The sequence below is a fragment of the Anser anser genome (assembly GCF_964211835.1).
Source record: "Anser anser genome assembly, chromosome: 16".
Lineage (NCBI taxonomy): Eukaryota > Metazoa > Chordata > Aves > Anseriformes > Anatidae > Anser > Anser anser.
The window spans coordinates 7,097,121-7,114,941 of record NC_139737.1 but is presented as its reverse complement, the minus strand read 5'-3'; the positions used below and the strand labels follow the sequence as shown (position 1 = coordinate 7,114,941).

Here is a 17,821-nt window from a genome sequence, read left to right as displayed (position 1 = left end):
ATGAATCACAGCAAAACACCTGAAGATATTTTTAAAGACCTTTCTGAATCTCACACTGCAGGATTGTTGCCTTCCACACCTGACAACAGTGTTATCACTCAGAAATCTCTGTAGCTGATGCGTATTTAAATTTCTGAAGCCTCAGGTACCTGGGTACCAGAGATACTGATCTTTTTTTTTTTTTTTTTCAGAAAGGCCTTGTCAGACTGAAGCAGGGCCAATCACTGAGCCTCAACGAGTCTTGTCTGAGCCACTCAGCCACTGTTTCCAATACCAGAGGTTATGACAGCCTCCATCACTGCAAATTCTTTAAAAGATCTTGTCAGCGTGGAGCTCTCGCTCTGGATAACAACCACATGCACCCATTCACCAGGGCTTCGGGCTTTGGATCACAGGCCTCCCTCGTACCGGCTGCAGCTGAGGATCATGAACATGCTGGTGCCAGCGCTCTCCCCCGCAGTTGTGAAATGTTATGATGATCCCATTTTTTTTTGTTTCGTAGCTGCGAGAGAAGCTAAATAAACTCAAGCATGCGGAGGCAATTATACAGCGTAAACGCCAGTTTCTGTTTAGAAACAGCCAACGAGCCAGTTCAGATTAAAAATAAATATATATATATTTATTGTTGCTTAAAAAGTCCCTCCTCGAAGACTTGAACTCGAAGGCCTCTTCCAGCAAGGGGCTGGCTGCGGGGAGCGGGCCGGCGGCCCCCGGCGCCATCTCGCGGCTCCCCCTGGCGGCAGCGCCGTGGCCAGGTCCCGGCCCCGGCCTTGGTTTCTCGTCAGCTCCCCTCGCCGCGCTGCGGGACGTACCAAGTACCGCGTGGAGGGAGGATTGAGCGTTGCCGTGCCCCCTCTGCGGGCAGCCGGCTGGCTTTGAGGGCAGTAGAGGAGGGTGTGAAGCCCCCAGCTCCGTTGTTTCGCCGCTGTCGGGAGGTTTTTTCGTTTTTCCTCGCTTTGCCGCCCGCCGCGCCTCTCCTCTGCGGGAAGGGTGAGTGGTGCAGCCCCCCAAGATGGCCGCCACCATGAAGAAGGCGGTGAGTGGGGTCGGGCTGTGTGGGGTCAGCTCTTGGCATCTCCGCGGCCTCCCGGAGGGCACCGACCCCGGCTCGGGGCTGTGGTGGCCGGGGGGCTCTGCCCCGGGCATGGCGGGGCTGGCAGGCTCGGGCTAGGCCCTGCCGGCTGCTGGGGGCCCGGCGTTGTTAGCGCAGCGCTGTGGGAGTCGTCAGTCGTGGTGTTGAATGTGCAGGTGTGGGTCTGGTTACACGGGTTGGAGCTTGTGCTGGTGCGGGGTGTTGTGAAGTGGTAACAGGCTTCATCCCCTGTAAATGGGGGTGACCCTGCTGGTACCATCTCTGTGGGCCGAGAGCCTGCATGAGGCCCGGTTCTGTGGGTGTGAAGTCTCCCATAGCCAGCTTCCATGGCTTTGAAGTCTCCCATAGCAGCTCACAGCAAACTAATTAACATACAATGATTTTGCTGGCAGATTTACACGGATATTCTACGCTGTATGTGGCAGTGGCCTTGGAGAAATGTGTGTAGTTCAGCTCTCTGAGCTGTCAGGGTCACAGCCTTTAGCATTAGGACGCTGTGGATAGCTGGGGATTGAATTGCGTGTAGCTATTAGCTCTGTGGCTAAATGTGAGTGTTGCTGATGTCCTTGTGGAGGCTTTTTAAGGAATCGTGTATAAGTAGAATGTAATAGCTGTAATATTTATTTTTCACAAACTTTGTAGAAACAATTTTGTAGTAAGATCAAATTTAATGTAAGAAATGAAGTCTTCATTTAGATCTAATCATTGCAGGCTGCTGAAGATGTCAATGTTACTTTTGAAGATCAACAGAAAATAAACAAGTTTGCAAGAAATACTAGCAGGATCACAGAGCTGAAAGAAGAAATAGAAGTTAAAAAGGTATGTTTGCTTTAAAATTAGAAATAAGAAATTAACTTTTTTTATCCTACTATTTTTTCTGTTCTCTAGCAAAATTAAAAAAAAATCCTCTATGACTGCATATCAGATACAAGTGCAATTTGTTTGCTTTATCTCCCTTTTCTTGATGGTTAATTTTTCTATTAGTGAGAGAGTTAACGAGTGTTAACTATTGCCACAACTCCATTAAATTTAATATTTATTCTAAATTACACCTCCAGAACTACTTTATTAAATGTACTGGAAGGTGGGATTTTTGTCCGAAGTGCAGATTCACCAAGTTCAACTGACAGCACGCCAGTGCATCTGTTGAAATAGCTTATGTAGGACAAAGTGATCACCTTTCTCCTGTCTTGACAAATAGAAACAACTTCAGAATTTGGAAGATGCCTGTGATGACATCATGATGCTTGATGATGGTGACTCACTTCTGATACCATACCAAATTGGAGATGTCTTCATTAGCCATTCCCAAGAAGAGACACAAGAGATGCTGGAGGAGGCAAAGGTTTGTCAGCACAAAAGGGACATCCTTTACTGTAGTGGCCACTGTAGTGTGGTAAACACTGCAAGGGGATGTTCATCTCTTGAACAGCTTTTACTTCTTAAATATGATATCATGTAATACCACATGTTATTTTCCTTCCAAATCCGAAGCCTGTTAAATCAGCATCAAGATTCAACAAAGAAATCTTTTGATGGTTTAGCTTTGTGTCCTTTCTCGCTCTTGACAAGCAATCTGTTTAGGTCAGGGATAACTGAGCTGAGTTTTTTTTTTTTTTTTTAATGTCTGGTTTGTTGATGTCCTGTAATTGTTCATCAATACCCAAATGCCATGATGCAATTACATCCCAGAGCAACTACTAATAGCTGATCATAGTTACTGTTAAATAGATATAAATTTGCATCTTCCAACACAAAGTTCTGTCTCATATCTAGTCTACAAATCTTGTGTAACTTAGAATCTCTTTCTTGAAAAGTTCTATGAACTTATTATCATCATTCACCTGTACAGTTCTTAAAATATGATATATTCATGTTTGATGTATGATTTTGGGAAGGGGGACAGGCACAAATGGTAATTCATAACTGGACTGTCAGTATACCAAGTCACGTTAAGTTTTGTTTGGCTCTCTAGTAAGGCTTAAAGTGTGTCTTGACAAAAAGTTGGTAAAGAGGTACCTTTTAATCATTTATATGTTGCTGGCAAATATGATTTTGTTTGCTTTACATAAGAAGATGATTTTTTTTTTTCTTTTTCAGAAAAGTTTACAAGAAGAAATTGAAGCATTAGAATCTCGAGTGGAATCAATTCAGAGAGTGTTATCTGACCTGAAAGTTCAGCTCTATGCAAAGTTTGGAAATAACATAAATCTTGAGGCTGAGGACAGTTAAAGGTTCTTTAACTATATCATAAACCTTTTCCTTGTTTTAGTAAATATTTTGATAGCTCTTCCAATAGCATTTTTAAAAATTCCACTTTTTTTTTTAACTTTCCTGTCTTGGATTCCACCGATTTAATGAGAGCTTTCATATTTTGGTTATTGCAGTTATTTATTTGTTCAGGAAAGCATTAGCTTTATGCTGTTGATAAAGCACCAAGATTGGAATATATGCATTGTTTATTAAAGTAATAAAGTCAGGCACATATTGTAGTTTCCTTTGTCTTGTTTTCAACTCATGAAAATACTTGAAAAATATAAAAACAATAGAAATGGGTAATTGTTGATTTGCACTGTATTGATAGTTTGTTAGAGAGAAACTTTTCTGTAATATTTAGGGCATGACTTCAAATTCAGCTGTGATGCTGTTTAACCTAGTCTGAGCAGCTCTCCTGGAAGTACTAAATCTATCCTTTGTCTTTAAATCTTAGCTGAAATGTTTTGTGGCCAAAGAATAAACTGGATAAGGGAATCAACCCCAGCCCTGGGCTGTTTTGTTTTTCCAGGAGAGATCAGTGCCTCGGTCATTTCACAGACAGCTGCATAAACCCTATTAGCTCACTGCACAACGTCACAAGTTGAGAGGGGAGGAAGGGAGGGCTCTCTAAAGCTTGCGTTGGTATTGAAGAAATACTTTTGGAAACAGTCTTATTCAGTCATTTACCACTGTATATTTGGGAACAACAAAAGATGTAAGTCAGAATGGTGAGTCTTAACCTCTTTAAATTTTCCTCAACAATCATTTCTAAATCCATGTTTATATACTGAATTAGTGCTGGAATTGTTCAGAGATGCTGTTGCTATGTCAGCACCAATCCCTGGAATTATGCCTCCATCACTGTGTGGAGTTGAATGTAATCTTTAAATGCCTTAAATTGTTGACTTCTTACATTCTTTAAAAATTACTCACTGTAATTGTCTCACTGTAATTCTGCTTATGGTCTTTTGTCCACTTAATATATTGTTCCATGTAAATTTCTGTTCGTTATGACTTTGTTTTTAACAATTAACTTTTAGCATATTTAAATAATCTTTTGATCTATTCTCCAAAACACTGTGGACAGAGAAAATTCAGGTGGCCAAATATTAATCTACTATCATTCTTTTTAATATAAAGGCTCAGAGTATGAGGTGTGTTTTTATAAAGTGATTAACTCCTCCTTATGTCTCAGTTGTGTAGTATCTCTTTTTCAACTGTTGTTTTTTTGGAGAAAAAACAACACTTTTGGTTCTCTACTGCCAAAATAGTTCTTTGAACTAAGGAATGATACAGAACTTTGTCTTCAGTACACCTGAGAAAGGATCTCAGCGATGCATTGTTATTTACAGATTACAGCATTGTAATTCACGTGGTTGTTTATGTAAGTTCATAAATGTTGCAGATCAATTTTAGCACAGCAATCAGTGAAGATGGTATTCAGCAGAGAGGATCTAATACCCCAACACAAGCACTTGTATTGCATACAGTATAAATCACCTGAAGGCTGTTAAGTCTGGGAAGCTGTGCTAATGTTCTGTTTAGCCCTGGCACTTCCTAACTTTCTTTTCAATAGCATTCCAACAGTTCATACACTTCTGCTGCTGGATGTGTGTACAAATACCTTGGCTGTAACTACAGATTTCTAACTTTGATTTTGAACTGATTGTAGTTCTAATTCAAGCCTGTGCCTTAGCAAAGAGGTTAGGTTGTCATCATTAGTTTCACCGCCCCCCCCCCCCCCCCCTTTCTTCCTTCACAAGTGACTACTTGTGCTACTCTTCTAGGTAAAATGGATTTATGGTAACCGTGGCAACTCTGCTGCTTTATCTGCCAGCCAGCAGTTGGAGCAAATCAAGTGTGTTGGATTTGTAAATAACTTCTGAACCTCTGCAGTTTTCTGAGTTAGGCAGGAGTTTGGCATCAATTGGCTTGGAGCAGTTCTTGATTGACCCAGAGCTGTTATTTTGGATGCTAACAGGAGAAGAAGGTCACCAGTTACTTAATAAATAGCAACTGATAGGAGTATTGTGAATTTAGGTGACTTAAGTCTGCCTTATTCTGCTTTCTCGAGTGTAGCTCTTAGTCCAAAACTCTTTCAGGAAAGCGCAGTTTGAAAGCACAGTAACACAAGGTTACAGTCTCAAGAGGTGCTGGTATCTTGAGTGTTTTTTTTTTTTTTTCCCTTCAGTAGCCAGGCCATTATTTATTTGGTATTGTAAAGTAAAGCAACCAGTGCATTTATGTTCATGATTATAAAACAAATAAAATGTGTAAGACTTTTCCAGGTTAAAACTGAGTTAGTAGTGATGGAGTTTGATCCATAATGAGAAGCATCCAGCAGATGGCATCAAAGAACTGGGAAATCCATTTTATGGTGAGCTCATGCCTAGGCTTTGAGGGCCAGTGCTGATTTTAGCGAAGTGAAACTTTGGCTGCTATGATCATTCTCATTAATTCATTGATAACCCTTGGAAATTAACTTCTAAGGGACTGCTGTGCCAGCTCTGTGTTCTGAGCATGTTCATGGTTGTGTAGCTTGTAGGTTTCATCCATTTAAAATTATTGTAATTTGCAGACAGGCATAGGATGGATATGGCTTCTTTAAAGGAAAAAAAAAAAAAGGCAGCTGGCACAGTTTAAACATGATGCTAATGGCAGCTGTGAAGCAGATGAGGACCTTCGTTCACCAAAGGGAGAATGCTGGCAAAGTGCAGAGAGCTTGTGTTATTCCTGTTGTTCTTCAATATCCTAGAAACAGAATTATCCGTATATGCAGCTGTGGCGTTTAGGAAAAAGAAGACTGTTAGAATATTCTTGTGAATGCCAAAGGTTTTTCCTCTACAGTGTTTGATTTCTGTCCTTTGTCACATGTACGTTCACCTATGATAATCTAGATGTCTGTTTGCCCATGTAGGGTCACAGTTTCCTTGCGTGCTTTGTACAGTTTCTGGCAACCACAAGTGTCCAACAAACTTTTTCAGATTAGTCTCTGGATTTTTGTAGTTTACAGAACATTCTATTTCAGGCTACTGTTTTCTATTTTTGTACGCATAAAATAGAACATGCGGGAAACTTTTTTGTTTTTAAATTGTCATCGTGGAAATTAATTTGCAGATTGTCCATCAGTTGCTTTCAAGTATTTGACATAGTCCTAGTTTTTCTGTTTAATAATCTTTCTCCTTCGTTGCGAATGTATGCAATTGTTCTTCAGTTGGCATTTACTATATTTTAGTTCCCCATTTTCTAGGTACTTTTTATTTATGGTACGTTGGAAATTTCTGATATCTCTGATAACATTTGCCTTAGTTATCTTGTTTAGATAATATAAATTGTCACATGCTACACAAAAAAGCCCTGCTCTTCTATGCACCTCTGTATGTCAGCAATCACTGGCAATATACATCTTTAATGTCAGTGTCAGAATGCAGATCATTTACTGTCATTCTCTGTTGTCAAGGGAGTCACATTTGTAATGCACTTCAAAGGTGAAATGCATCATAAAAATGCGAAGTATTTTAATCTAAGGGCTTTATTTAGAGGGTTAGGACAATGATCTAGGGATTTGATTGAATTAGCTATTCAGCTCAAATTTGTATTAAAATACAGCGTCCTTACTGTTTTTGTTTTGGAAGTCATAGAGCCACCAGAGGCTGGCGTTCCACTTGGGTGCAACAATTAAAGCAGGTCAACTAGTGAAACTGCAGCCGGTGGAAAAACGGCTCATTTCAATTTATGATGTCAAGAAGACTTACCAGTTTTTCAAAATAGACTCTTTAAAACATAGTAGAACACAATTACTATATTTATTGTATTTTTGAGGGCTTGTTTTTGATTCTTGGTCTTGTCAGCTGATTATAAAATGGCCGTTTTCTACATGATGATCTCTAGCATAACCTTCTCCAGTGGAACCTTTGTTATTGTTCATCTGTTTTTATATAGGTCATTATAGTCTAATAAAAGTGGGGGTTGATAATTATTCAATAATTACAGGAAGTGGCATGTAGCTGAAGTGCAAATAATTTTGTGTTATTATATATCACTTCCAAGAGCAAAAAGAGATGGAATGCAGAATACTGGAGCTGTATTTTCTGTAGGAAGAAAAGAATTGAAGTTTGGTTTGCATGAGTCAGTGGTTTGGATCATTTATCTAATGTTACACATATAGTCTGATTCATGAAAGAGGAAAAAATGTGGATGTATAGGCATGATAAGGCCTGACGGATATTATTTACAACCAAGTTCGTCTCTATATTGATTGGATGAGTCATGCAGGAAAAACAAATGATTGCTGTAATTAAATGTTAGCTGATGATCGGACTGCACAGAGCGCACCAAACGCAGGCATAACTGGCTGTGAAGGATTTCCCTCAGCAAGAGACGAAACAGGTTTACAGTTAATGGGGAGTGGATCCAGCTGTTAGTTGTATAATAAAAGAATTTATAAACATGAGTGGAATAACAGCCATTTACTGCAGGTTAAAAAAAGTCTTTTTTCACTGTTGCTCTCCAAAGCTGCTGGTTAGTACACTGTGACTTTGATCTCAATTTATTATCTGCATGTTTTATTAGGTGTCCCTCTATACTCATGCCAACAAGCCCCATACTGGGGGATGCTGAGTGGGGGGGTGGAGGGTCAAAATGCAAATTCATCAAAGGATTGCTTTAGGATAACCACTGTGATGTGCTTGGGCACTGTTACCACTTGTACAGGGGAAAGGAGAAACAAGAAGCACTTTATGCTGAAATACAGGCATGGGCAGTACTGCATCTGGCCATTTCCTTGACTTGGAAGAACCAACTAATCATGCAATTAAAACTGTAAAATAAATGTGTGATTAATTCAGAGCCAAAAAAAATAATCCATTCCCCTTAGCTGTAATGAACTTTGAATGGATCAATTAGAGATGTTGCCTGTAAATGTAACTCTCCTGAAAAATCTCATCTGCTTCCCCTGACTACCTCTTCATGAATGTGTACATGTACATTTATTCTATACTATTTATCAAATAAGGCCACAAAGTTGGTTGTTATGCATCAGTGTGCCAGTTACACATAGCTGGAGTATATGAATGAAGTTGTCGCATCCTATTCTGTTAGTTGTGTAATGACAGGGGAAAGTTCTAGTTCAGCTTTGAAAATGCTACTGTCTTGGTCTTTTGGTTATGTAATAGAACTGAATTAATGAGCTATAGTAGTTTGCATTATTATACAGGAACTTTTTTTAAAATTACTTAAGGCACAAAGCAAACATGGAAATTTGCAACAACTCAGAAAAACAGTGATTTACATTTCAGAGGTTGTGGTTGGTTTGGGAAACAAGAGGGTAAGAAAGATCTAAGAACTGACTTAAAACTTGCTGTACAAAGATGACACCAGCAACATTTGAAATTTCTATATTATGTTTTATAGTCAAGAGAAATGCAGTATGATTTTCTCTTCACTGTTCATTGATGATTTCCATTCTAGCCATCTCTAAAGGGGTTCTGATCACACAGAAAAACAATGCTTTGGAAAAGCACCTAAGCCTCAGTTTTCTTTTTTGTGTACTTGTGCAGATTGCCTGAGTTCATTGCCATTGCATTCGTACAAGATCTATCTGTGTGGAGTTAGGGGTAGAACCACAATGAGAAAACTTTCATTTTTGTTTCCCGTATTGTCTCCTGGGATTTTCCATTGGTGTTGGTACCTTCATTAAGTCATTGGATTTCATGGTATCTGGAACATTATCCAATGCAACTGGATAGAGACATAGAGGAAGCTGTGGCATTGTCTGAATTCTTCCTTGTACCCAGATGTTGAATTTTACAGAGTTTGTAGGGAATCTTTTACTGTAGTTAGGAACAACAGATGGTATATAAAGACATCAAGGCTTTCGTAAGATCATAAGCAAAGCTATCTCATGTGTAAGTCATTAAAGAAACAGCAGTGCGGAGCAGGAAGATCCTCAACATCCTGCCCATTTTTCCCCTTGTTTAACATTTCAGTCATTTCAGTTTTGCCGAGAGTTGGCCTTGGTCTGATAAACCACTCTCGAGAGCCCCATACATGCATTAGGCTAGGGGAAGGAAGTGAAGTGAATTAAACAAACTTTACCATCTACAATGTGGTGAATGTAAGACCACACGTGCAATGATCTCTGCCGTAGATGTTATTAATGCAAAGTCTGCAAAAGTTGGATGTAATTTGCATTAAGCAAATGGTTAACAATTTTCCTAGATGTATTAAAATTTACTCAAAATCAGTACTAAAGGCTGCGAGAAATAGCAATTTAGAACAAAAAGCAGTAATTGGCTTCATCTCTTAAGAGAACAGGCAGAAGCAGAAATTGAGGAAAAAGTGACTGCTAATATGCATACATGCACATTCTTATGCCTCTGACATATAATTTTCAAGATTTTATTAGTATTTTTCACAGATGGTAAATCTGAAAAAGCACGTCATCACTCATATTTTCATTCTTCCCTGTGGTTTTAAAAGGGGTACAATCAGTAGGCTAAGAAGCATTACTGTGAGAAGAAAGGACACAGACATTTTATAATGAATAATGAGATGAAAAATACAGTAAAGCCTGCAACTGTTCTTTCCTTGATTATTGATATTGAGCTTTATTAGAACATTTAAAGATTGGAAGGGATTACAGTCATAGTACTGGCTACCATGGAAATACCACTCCAAATGATAAACCCCTTAAGAGTGACACTGGTATTTCAGAGGATATCACAAGTAATTATTCAAGTGAGAGTGATTTTTTTTTTTTTTTTTAACCAGAGTTTTCAAGGTCCCACCATGTTTGTAGAATTACATTGGCTGGAGACCTTAGCAAATACCTAGAGATAATTAAGGTTGGAAAGGGCATGTAAGGATAGACTAAGCGGAACCTTGGACTGACAAGTTTTTGGTGTTTCTAATTATACACTGGGGGTAAAATGAGTACTTTTAAGGATATAAGCAGAAACATAGGTCAGGCAGTTTTGCTTTCACAGTTCAATTTGCTGGCAAAAAAATACCTACCTGCAGAAGAGAAATGGTCTGTAGCACACTGAAAGTATCTAGATTATAGTCTATAGAAGTTTGTCATAGGCAGCGCATGAGTGAACACCATGGGTTTTACAAGACAGGGTTTTGTTTACTGAACATAAATAACAGTTTTCTTTATCATGTATCAAAGTAAGATTGTAATAGGGCTTTAGAAGAAAGTTCTCTGTCAAGCCTAAAGGGACTGTTAGTAAGACATAGTCTGCTCTTTGGAGATAAACTCTTAAGCCTAGCTGCAAGTATCAAATACATAGAGCCATAAAGAAGTAATTTTTAAGGTTAGAATTGCAATTAAGAGAAAAGAATCTAAATTCACAGGTTTATCTATTTTATCATACCTTTATCTGGTAACAAGAGAATTGGAATCTATGGATTTAAGTGGGAGGGATGGATCTTATTGGGTGGAATTCTTTGCTTCCTTGCAAATTAAGCAAAATCCGTTTGTAGATAATGTGAACATCGGGCTGAGAATTACCATCATACAGAATTGGGAAAATTAAATTGCCAAAAATGAAAATCTTCGTGGAAGGACTAATAATTACACCATTACCAATCCAATGAAACCAAGACTTGAAGTGCAAATAAGACCTTGAGCTCCTTATGTTCTCAGCAGAGGATAAATTCCAGCTATTTAACCAGGAGTAGAAGGGACAGGTGTATTCTAAAAGTTCAATTTCAATGAGAATTTTGCCTGACATGTACCGTGATAGCTCTCTAGATAAGTTTACCCACTAAGGACTCAAAAATACTGCAAACATTCTTCTTGGGACATAAAGTACTTCTGATTTATTTCTATCAGCCATTTCAACAGAGATTATCACATGATAACAAAAAACTCTAACCTTGCCTCTTCAATTATGGTAAATACAGAATTGGGATGCTTTAATAATATGACTCCTTACAATTGAAACAGATGAAGAAAAGCAACCCCACGCAAACTGTTATTAGAACTGAATAAATCATGATGAACAGTTTATTCAAACACATCGTTACCCATTGTGTTCACAAATTTGCTAGTAACTTTTTATTTGATGAATTATTCAAGAAATACGCTAAATAATTCTTGGTCTCCGCTGCCTCACGTCAGCGTTATTAAAAATGGGAGATTTGTAAAGCAATGTGTTCAGACGCAAGTCTCATGCTATGGATCCTCTTTGAATGACAGCAACAGCATCTGATTAAACCAAGCGTTCAGTTGATTAGAATTGGGATTTAGTTAAATGCCGTTTTTTTTAATCTGAAATTTATTTATTTATTTATTTTGGTCTAGGTGGTTCTGTATTGCTTTGTCTTGTTTGTAGAGAGCAGGGTGCTTCCCCTTGTCTTTAGTCTTCCACTGCGTATAATTTGGCACTTAAAATAGAAAATTGAAGTGTCGCATTGCTCTTATGCATGGCTTTTGTTCTATATCATGAAGAGAGGAGCAAAGGAATAATAACGGAAACATTTTTAGCAATATCCCTTTTAAATGCAAGAAAGATTCATTCACTAATATAACCACAGTAACCTTTTCCACATTGCTTCTAGCTGCTGCCATATTTCATTGTTGCTTCTGGTCACTGCAATTCTGTGTAGGTGCCTGGTGAATCAGCATGGAGCTGAAAGATGAGCACGATGCAAATTCTGACTCACTACAATATTAACTGTTCATTTTGATAGGGTGCTATGAGAGAATCAAAAAGCTTAAGTTCTCATTTTCTGAACATTTAAACAAAATCAGTATGCTTTTGAAAATACATAGTTTAAAAATTGTTTTTATGAACAATTTATTTTTCTCCTCAGATTAACTAAATGCATTTACTTACATTTTAGCTGTTGCAAGGGTGAATTAGCTGATGTTTTCAGAGCTATGTGAAGCATCATGTAGGTGTCAAGATTTTAAATAATCTCTCAGCATTTATCACTATATTTAATAGGTTTTCAATTAGAATGCCAATTAAAACTGATTTGTTTTAAAGAAACAGACATATTTTTAATTGCAGCGTGCACATTCAGCCTTGTACTTAATTGCAACAAGATTGCTGAAATGCTGTCTTTATTCATAGATGTACAAGGACAAAGCTTTTACTCAATTCTCTGCAATTAGGATTAAATAGGAACATTATCTCAGCAGGTGCAGAATAGCTCTAAAGGGAAGAGCCAAGGAGCAGATTTTGTGGCCCTGCTGTCTGAATGGCTGTAATGTTCTAAAGAAATCTACCCCAGAACAGGTTCTGATTCCCTCCATTTGCTGTGTTGAAGTCCACAAACAGGGTCAAGAGAAGCTGGAGTTAGTTGTGGTAGCTAGATCTCCCTTCTGCAGAGTTCCCCTATCATGTCTTGAAATTCTGCACAACCAACCTGACTAATGCCTCTGAAAAGTGCCATTGCTGCAACAATGCTGCCAGGGCACGGTGCAGATCCTTCACTCCGTTTCAATCAGCTCAGTGCTACTTCTGTGGACAGAAAGACGGTGATACTCTAAGGCAAGAGAAGTGTTCGTTTTGCTCATAAGGCTAGCATAATCTGCACTACCCAAGATCCTACCTCTTGATCCTCCTGGAAAGCAATGGTGGTCTGGAGGAATGGTTTAAATGAGTCTACTTGGGATATACCATCTTTTGCCCCAAGGGCAAGAAAGGCAGGCTCCAACCCTTAGATTTTGATCCAGCAAAGGCCTGAAGTGTGTGTGTGATCCCAACATGTAAGCAGTCCCACTGAAAATCATAGGACTGTACAAATATTTCAGACGTTTGATAAAATGTTGTCCTAAGTCAGATGTTTAATATCCGGTATCTACAAACCAAAGCCCATATTCACTATTATTTCCTTTCCATCATGATCTTAGATCTCCCTTTGCACGTTCTACCTGTATTTTCTTTTACCTTGGAAAACACCATGCGCTATGGAGGCTGTCTGATTTATGCTTTAGATTTTTTGTCCGTTGTAAAGCAGCACATCAAGTTTTAATATGTCATCAATCATCACTGTAAATCTCATCCTTCTAGATATTACGATTTAAACACAAACTGCAGTCTTTGATGTTTTAATACTATAATCCCCTTTCCAGCTGAAGGAAAGGTTTTCAAGGTATCCATTTTCTTCAGTTTTTCAGTGTTAAAACACAAAAGCTGGGCTTCACTAACTGCAGTTAGAGGAAGTGCACCTACTGTGGCACTTCTCATAGGTAGGGATTTTAAGTGCAGGTTTGGAATATAGTGACACTGATGTTAAGTCACTGATGTGATGTGAGTTATCCTGCAAAAATAGTTAACTATTGCCTCATAAACACAGGAGCCTGAGCTTGTCTTAGTGAGTTACCTGTTGTCAGCTAAACCAGGCTAACTACACATGGCATTTTGCAAAAGCAGAATAAATCATTAGTTTAAACCAGCAGGAAAGCTTCTTCCATCAGTCATTCGTATTAAAAGACACTTGACTTCAGGTTAATTTTCTTGCTACTGAGGGTCAGTATTCTCATATTCCTTTAGAAAATAGTGCCTGAATACCGAATTTGTAGGTTATTTGGACAACGCACAGCATGATATTATGAATGGTAGCCATAATGGTGGTTCGTTCCTGCATGAGTATTTTAGTACCTCTTTTTCTGTAAGATCTGATGTTAAAAAGTTGAAGAGATTTTGAAGCAGAACGTGACAAATGTCTGGACTTTGTGTGCCATATGCAAAATAAAACAACAAGCTTTTCAGCCGCTTCTATAATTAAAGTAAACAAGGCTAAAATAAACCCAGAGTGGAAAACAAATTGAGCTGAGGATATGATTACACCTAATTTTCATGGGCTTGATGTCATTCTGCATTCACAGTATAATTCCCCTTTAGTACAATTGTAAACATTTTCTATTCATCTGGTCATTGATTCCTCTTATCCTAAGGACCAACTTTATACATAAGCACAAAGAAAAAGAATATGAATGCCCAGCCCTCTCTAGGATAAACATCATACATGTAGGGAAAAGCTGCATTTGAGTGCTTTTATATCCCCTGCTGTTAAATTCTTGGCACACGCTCCGAATTTAAGCAAAAAAAGATAGACCTAGTCTTGTGAGTCATTTCTTGATTGATCTAATTTACCTTGAAGGTTAATGTATTCTAAACTAATTCAGAGATTAATAACCACTTAAAGATATATGAAAGACATTTAACTGTATACAAGACGAGTGTTGTAACCTAGTTTATTATCTCTTCAATGACTTTGGGAGTTTGAAGAGATATGAGTGATTTGATTGTTTGATACAGAACAGCAGGTGCAAAGCAAAAAAGGTGTTTTCAGTGCTTGCTAGTTAATTCTGAAAACAAGGAAGTAATTGTATTTGTACTACATATTTCAAATGAATTATCACCTTGAAAATAAATGTTGTAAGTTCTTTCTTATGGCATTTTAAGTAGTGTCTTCATTAAAATTCTTTCAATGATTAAGTGGTTGGACCAAAACAATGCTGGATCTACATTCTCAGCCTTCTTTTGACTTCTAGGACAACAGAATTGATGACGCTAGACTTCTTCCTTTCTTTTTTTTCCCCCCTGAAGACAACAGAATATCAGTGCAGAGGTTTGCCTTTGTCTGTAAGGGACAGTGTCAAGCTTAGGTGTTGCCATTTTTAAACAAACCAACACGAATCTGGTGTATGTCTAGTAGTTTTGGATACGTCCTCTCTTTCTGCTGAAAAAAAAAAGTCCAGTAATTTTCTGGAGAATCTGTGTCTGACCTGATAGAGCTAGCAGACAGAAATATGAGGCAGTATTGCTTATGCCCAGATGCTATTACTGGGCTGCCATCAGCTCAAAAGTCACAGACATTTTCTTGTGTTAGAAAATGGAGATGCTAGTTGTTACCTGGAGGTATTTTGCTTTGACCTGCAAGTTAGGTTCTCTGAGAAAAAAAAATCCAAAACACCTGTAAAATTCCTTCAGGACCCTCGAGGCTTTAGCATGCCTTGGGCAGAAGAGGATTGTTTCCCAAGAACGCAACCAGACAGGGAATCAGATGCAAACCGGGAAAGCACCCACAGCGAGTTAAAATGAATAGCTGTGACAGTATCAGGAGATTGTTCTGTGGTGGAAAGCCTGGCAGATGGTGCAAGCTGATCCTTGTACTGATGGGCCAGGCAGTGGTTGTGAATGCAACTGAACAAGATATGAAGTTCTATAATACACTGTATCACATTCCTTTGCTGATAACTGCGCCACAGAAACGAGTACGCACACAGAAAATCATGAGACTGATGGTGAGCTTCATTTGAGATGTATGGACTCGTAATAAACTTGGAGGAAAAGGATGTTATGAGTGTCATTTTGTGTAACTGTCTGTTCTTAGTCATCATAATTCACAACATATGTTACTTGTGAAAATTTTTTGTTTTGGAATTACTTTATTGGAGGGTGTTCTCTTGGACAAAGAACTGTCAAATAATGTTAGCACAGCCCATCCATCTTTCGTATTTTTAAAGGAGAAATAAAGCTTGGAAGCAATATGGTATCAGTCTCTAGATTAAATTAAAGGTCTGCAAAGTGGATACTTGATCTAATTTTATATACAAGAAAGTACAGACTTGCTGCTGATAATACATACAGCTCAGGAGAGGTTTCATCTGCTTACCACAGTGTATTCAAGGTAGGAAGTTTTCTCCAAAATAATTTTAGTGCATAGCAGACTTCCAGGCAGCTGAAACCATGAACATTACAGCACGCTTCATGGGGCTGATCTTATATCTGGAACAGAAGGCAACTGCTTTAGAAGACTGCCAATTCAGATTTTATTTGGTGAACTGAAAGAAGGAATATCATCTGCCAGGGCAGCCAGATGAAAATCTTAAAAGTAATACTGAAGCACAACCTCAGGTAACATGAAATTGCTGTTGACAGCTGGGAAGTATTGACAGCAGAGATAGCACGCTGCTGTTCACCAGTTTTATTGCAATGATTTGGTCTGACCAGCCATATGTAGCTGATACCAAAGCAAGTGGCACTGAAAACTGACAGGTTCACAAGGCTGAGATTCCCAGATTTTCCAACTTACACCCTATCCTGGAAAGGAAGAAATGCCATCCATATACTGGGCTTTTCAGCATTGAATTACCCAAGGTGCAATACAGCAGTATATTGTCTGTGATTCTAAAGTACACACTGCTGTAAAGACATTGAGGATTGCCGTGTCTCAAGATGCAACAAAACTCTATATGATGCTTATCACAAATCCCTTCAGATGTCACAATTCACCTCTGAAGACTGAAAGGAAACTTACGTCTCAAGGACACCTCATTTTTTTAGTCTTGCAGTGATCAGCATTACTCTGCGCTTCAAGCTTCTCTTTGCTTTTGTGTTGGTATCTTGAATGGTAATAACAGCATCTGTAATGATCAGATAAGTATCAAAAGATTGGTAGTTTCTGCTTCCAGTTTATGAACAGAGTTTTTTGTTGTTGTTGTTGAAAACATCTTAATTTATCAGTTTTATTTTTCCCTAGAATATCAATTTAGTCTTGATGGCAGTTAAACTAGATGAAGTTAAATCACTTTTTGAAGTGAAGACTGTGGAATTCAGCTGGATACAGAAGCAAACCTCTTCCCACTGTCAGAAACATGATGAGATTGTACCTTTCATTCTGGCTTTGGTCATCCTCCAGATCTGTTTCATACTTTTGGGTTCCTTATAAAAAGCACTCAAAGTTTTTATGAATAAATCACTTTTCAGTGAGGAAAGGGCGGCTTTTTTTCTGAAAGTGAGATCTATTTTATCCCTGTTCTAATGATGTGATAGTAGCTGGCACCATAATTGTGACATCAAAGTTTCACTTCTTAGGCATTACAGACCAAAAAAAAAAGAGACTTTCAGTGTATCCAGAAATTTCAGTGCCAGATGTGTTGTAGTAAGATGTAAGACTTTCTTTAATGTCTACAGACTTTGGCTCAAATTCTCTTGAGTTTTCTCAGAAAAGTTAGGCTGCATGAGATCTATGCACTAATCTACATATTGTGCTTCTGATATTTCGGCGTTAACACCAAATAAACTTGACCATCTTAGCTTCCAGTTTAAGTTCATTATTTGACAGACTTTGTAACATTTGTTTCCTTGGTGACCAGAGTCATTTAACAACTTCATTGAAAGTCTTGTAGTGTCAGATTCAGAGAGCCGGTGGCTAGGATTGATTTTCTGTTTGAGGCCAAGTTTTTTTAATTATAATGTTAAAAATCTCTCTCCCTTCAAGTACAGGGCACTTTATATATATATATATATATATATATATTTCTTTTTTTTTTGAGCAGAATTTTCAAAAAAAACAAAGCCTGCTACACAGAGTCCTGTGTCTGTTGCTTGAGTTTAGCTGTAGGCATTAGGTCCCTTAGGCACTTCAGAATGCTAGATAAACAGAAAAAATTTAAACTTTTAGTTACAATAAACTCACAATATTTAGCAACATGAGGGTGCTATTTAC

The 17,821-nt window shown here is 38.2% G+C and overlaps 1 protein-coding gene and 1 long non-coding RNA gene across 4 annotated transcripts in view; one reads left to right on the top strand and one right to left on the bottom strand.

Moving 5' to 3' along the window:
* Positions 1-683: 683 nt before the first annotated feature.
* On the top strand, positions 684-3,585 carry PFDN4 (prefoldin subunit 4). Its single transcript, XM_083801458.1, has 4 exons — positions 684-1,036; positions 1,805-1,912; positions 2,295-2,438; positions 3,194-3,585. Exons 1-4 carry the CDS (start codon positions 1,013-1,015, stop codon positions 3,323-3,325), a joined length of 408 nt encoding a protein of 135 aa, XP_083657584.1. The 5' UTR covers positions 684-1,012; the 3' UTR covers positions 3,326-3,585.
* A 138-nt stretch (positions 3,586-3,723) lies between these two features.
* LOC310882550 overlaps positions 3,724-17,821 on the bottom strand; it is a 36,102-nt gene continuing 22,004 nt past the window's right edge. Inside the window, exons 3-4 of one of the 3 annotated variants that reach the window (XR_014573022.1) lie at positions 16,631-16,736; positions 3,724-16,098 (exon numbers count right to left, since the gene is read on the bottom strand). This is a non-coding gene — a long non-coding RNA (uncharacterized lncRNA). Of the gene's footprint in view, positions 17,746-17,821 lie in introns of all 3 variants that reach the window. The other 2 variants (XR_014573020.1, XR_014573021.1) reach the window with 2 other exon arrangements.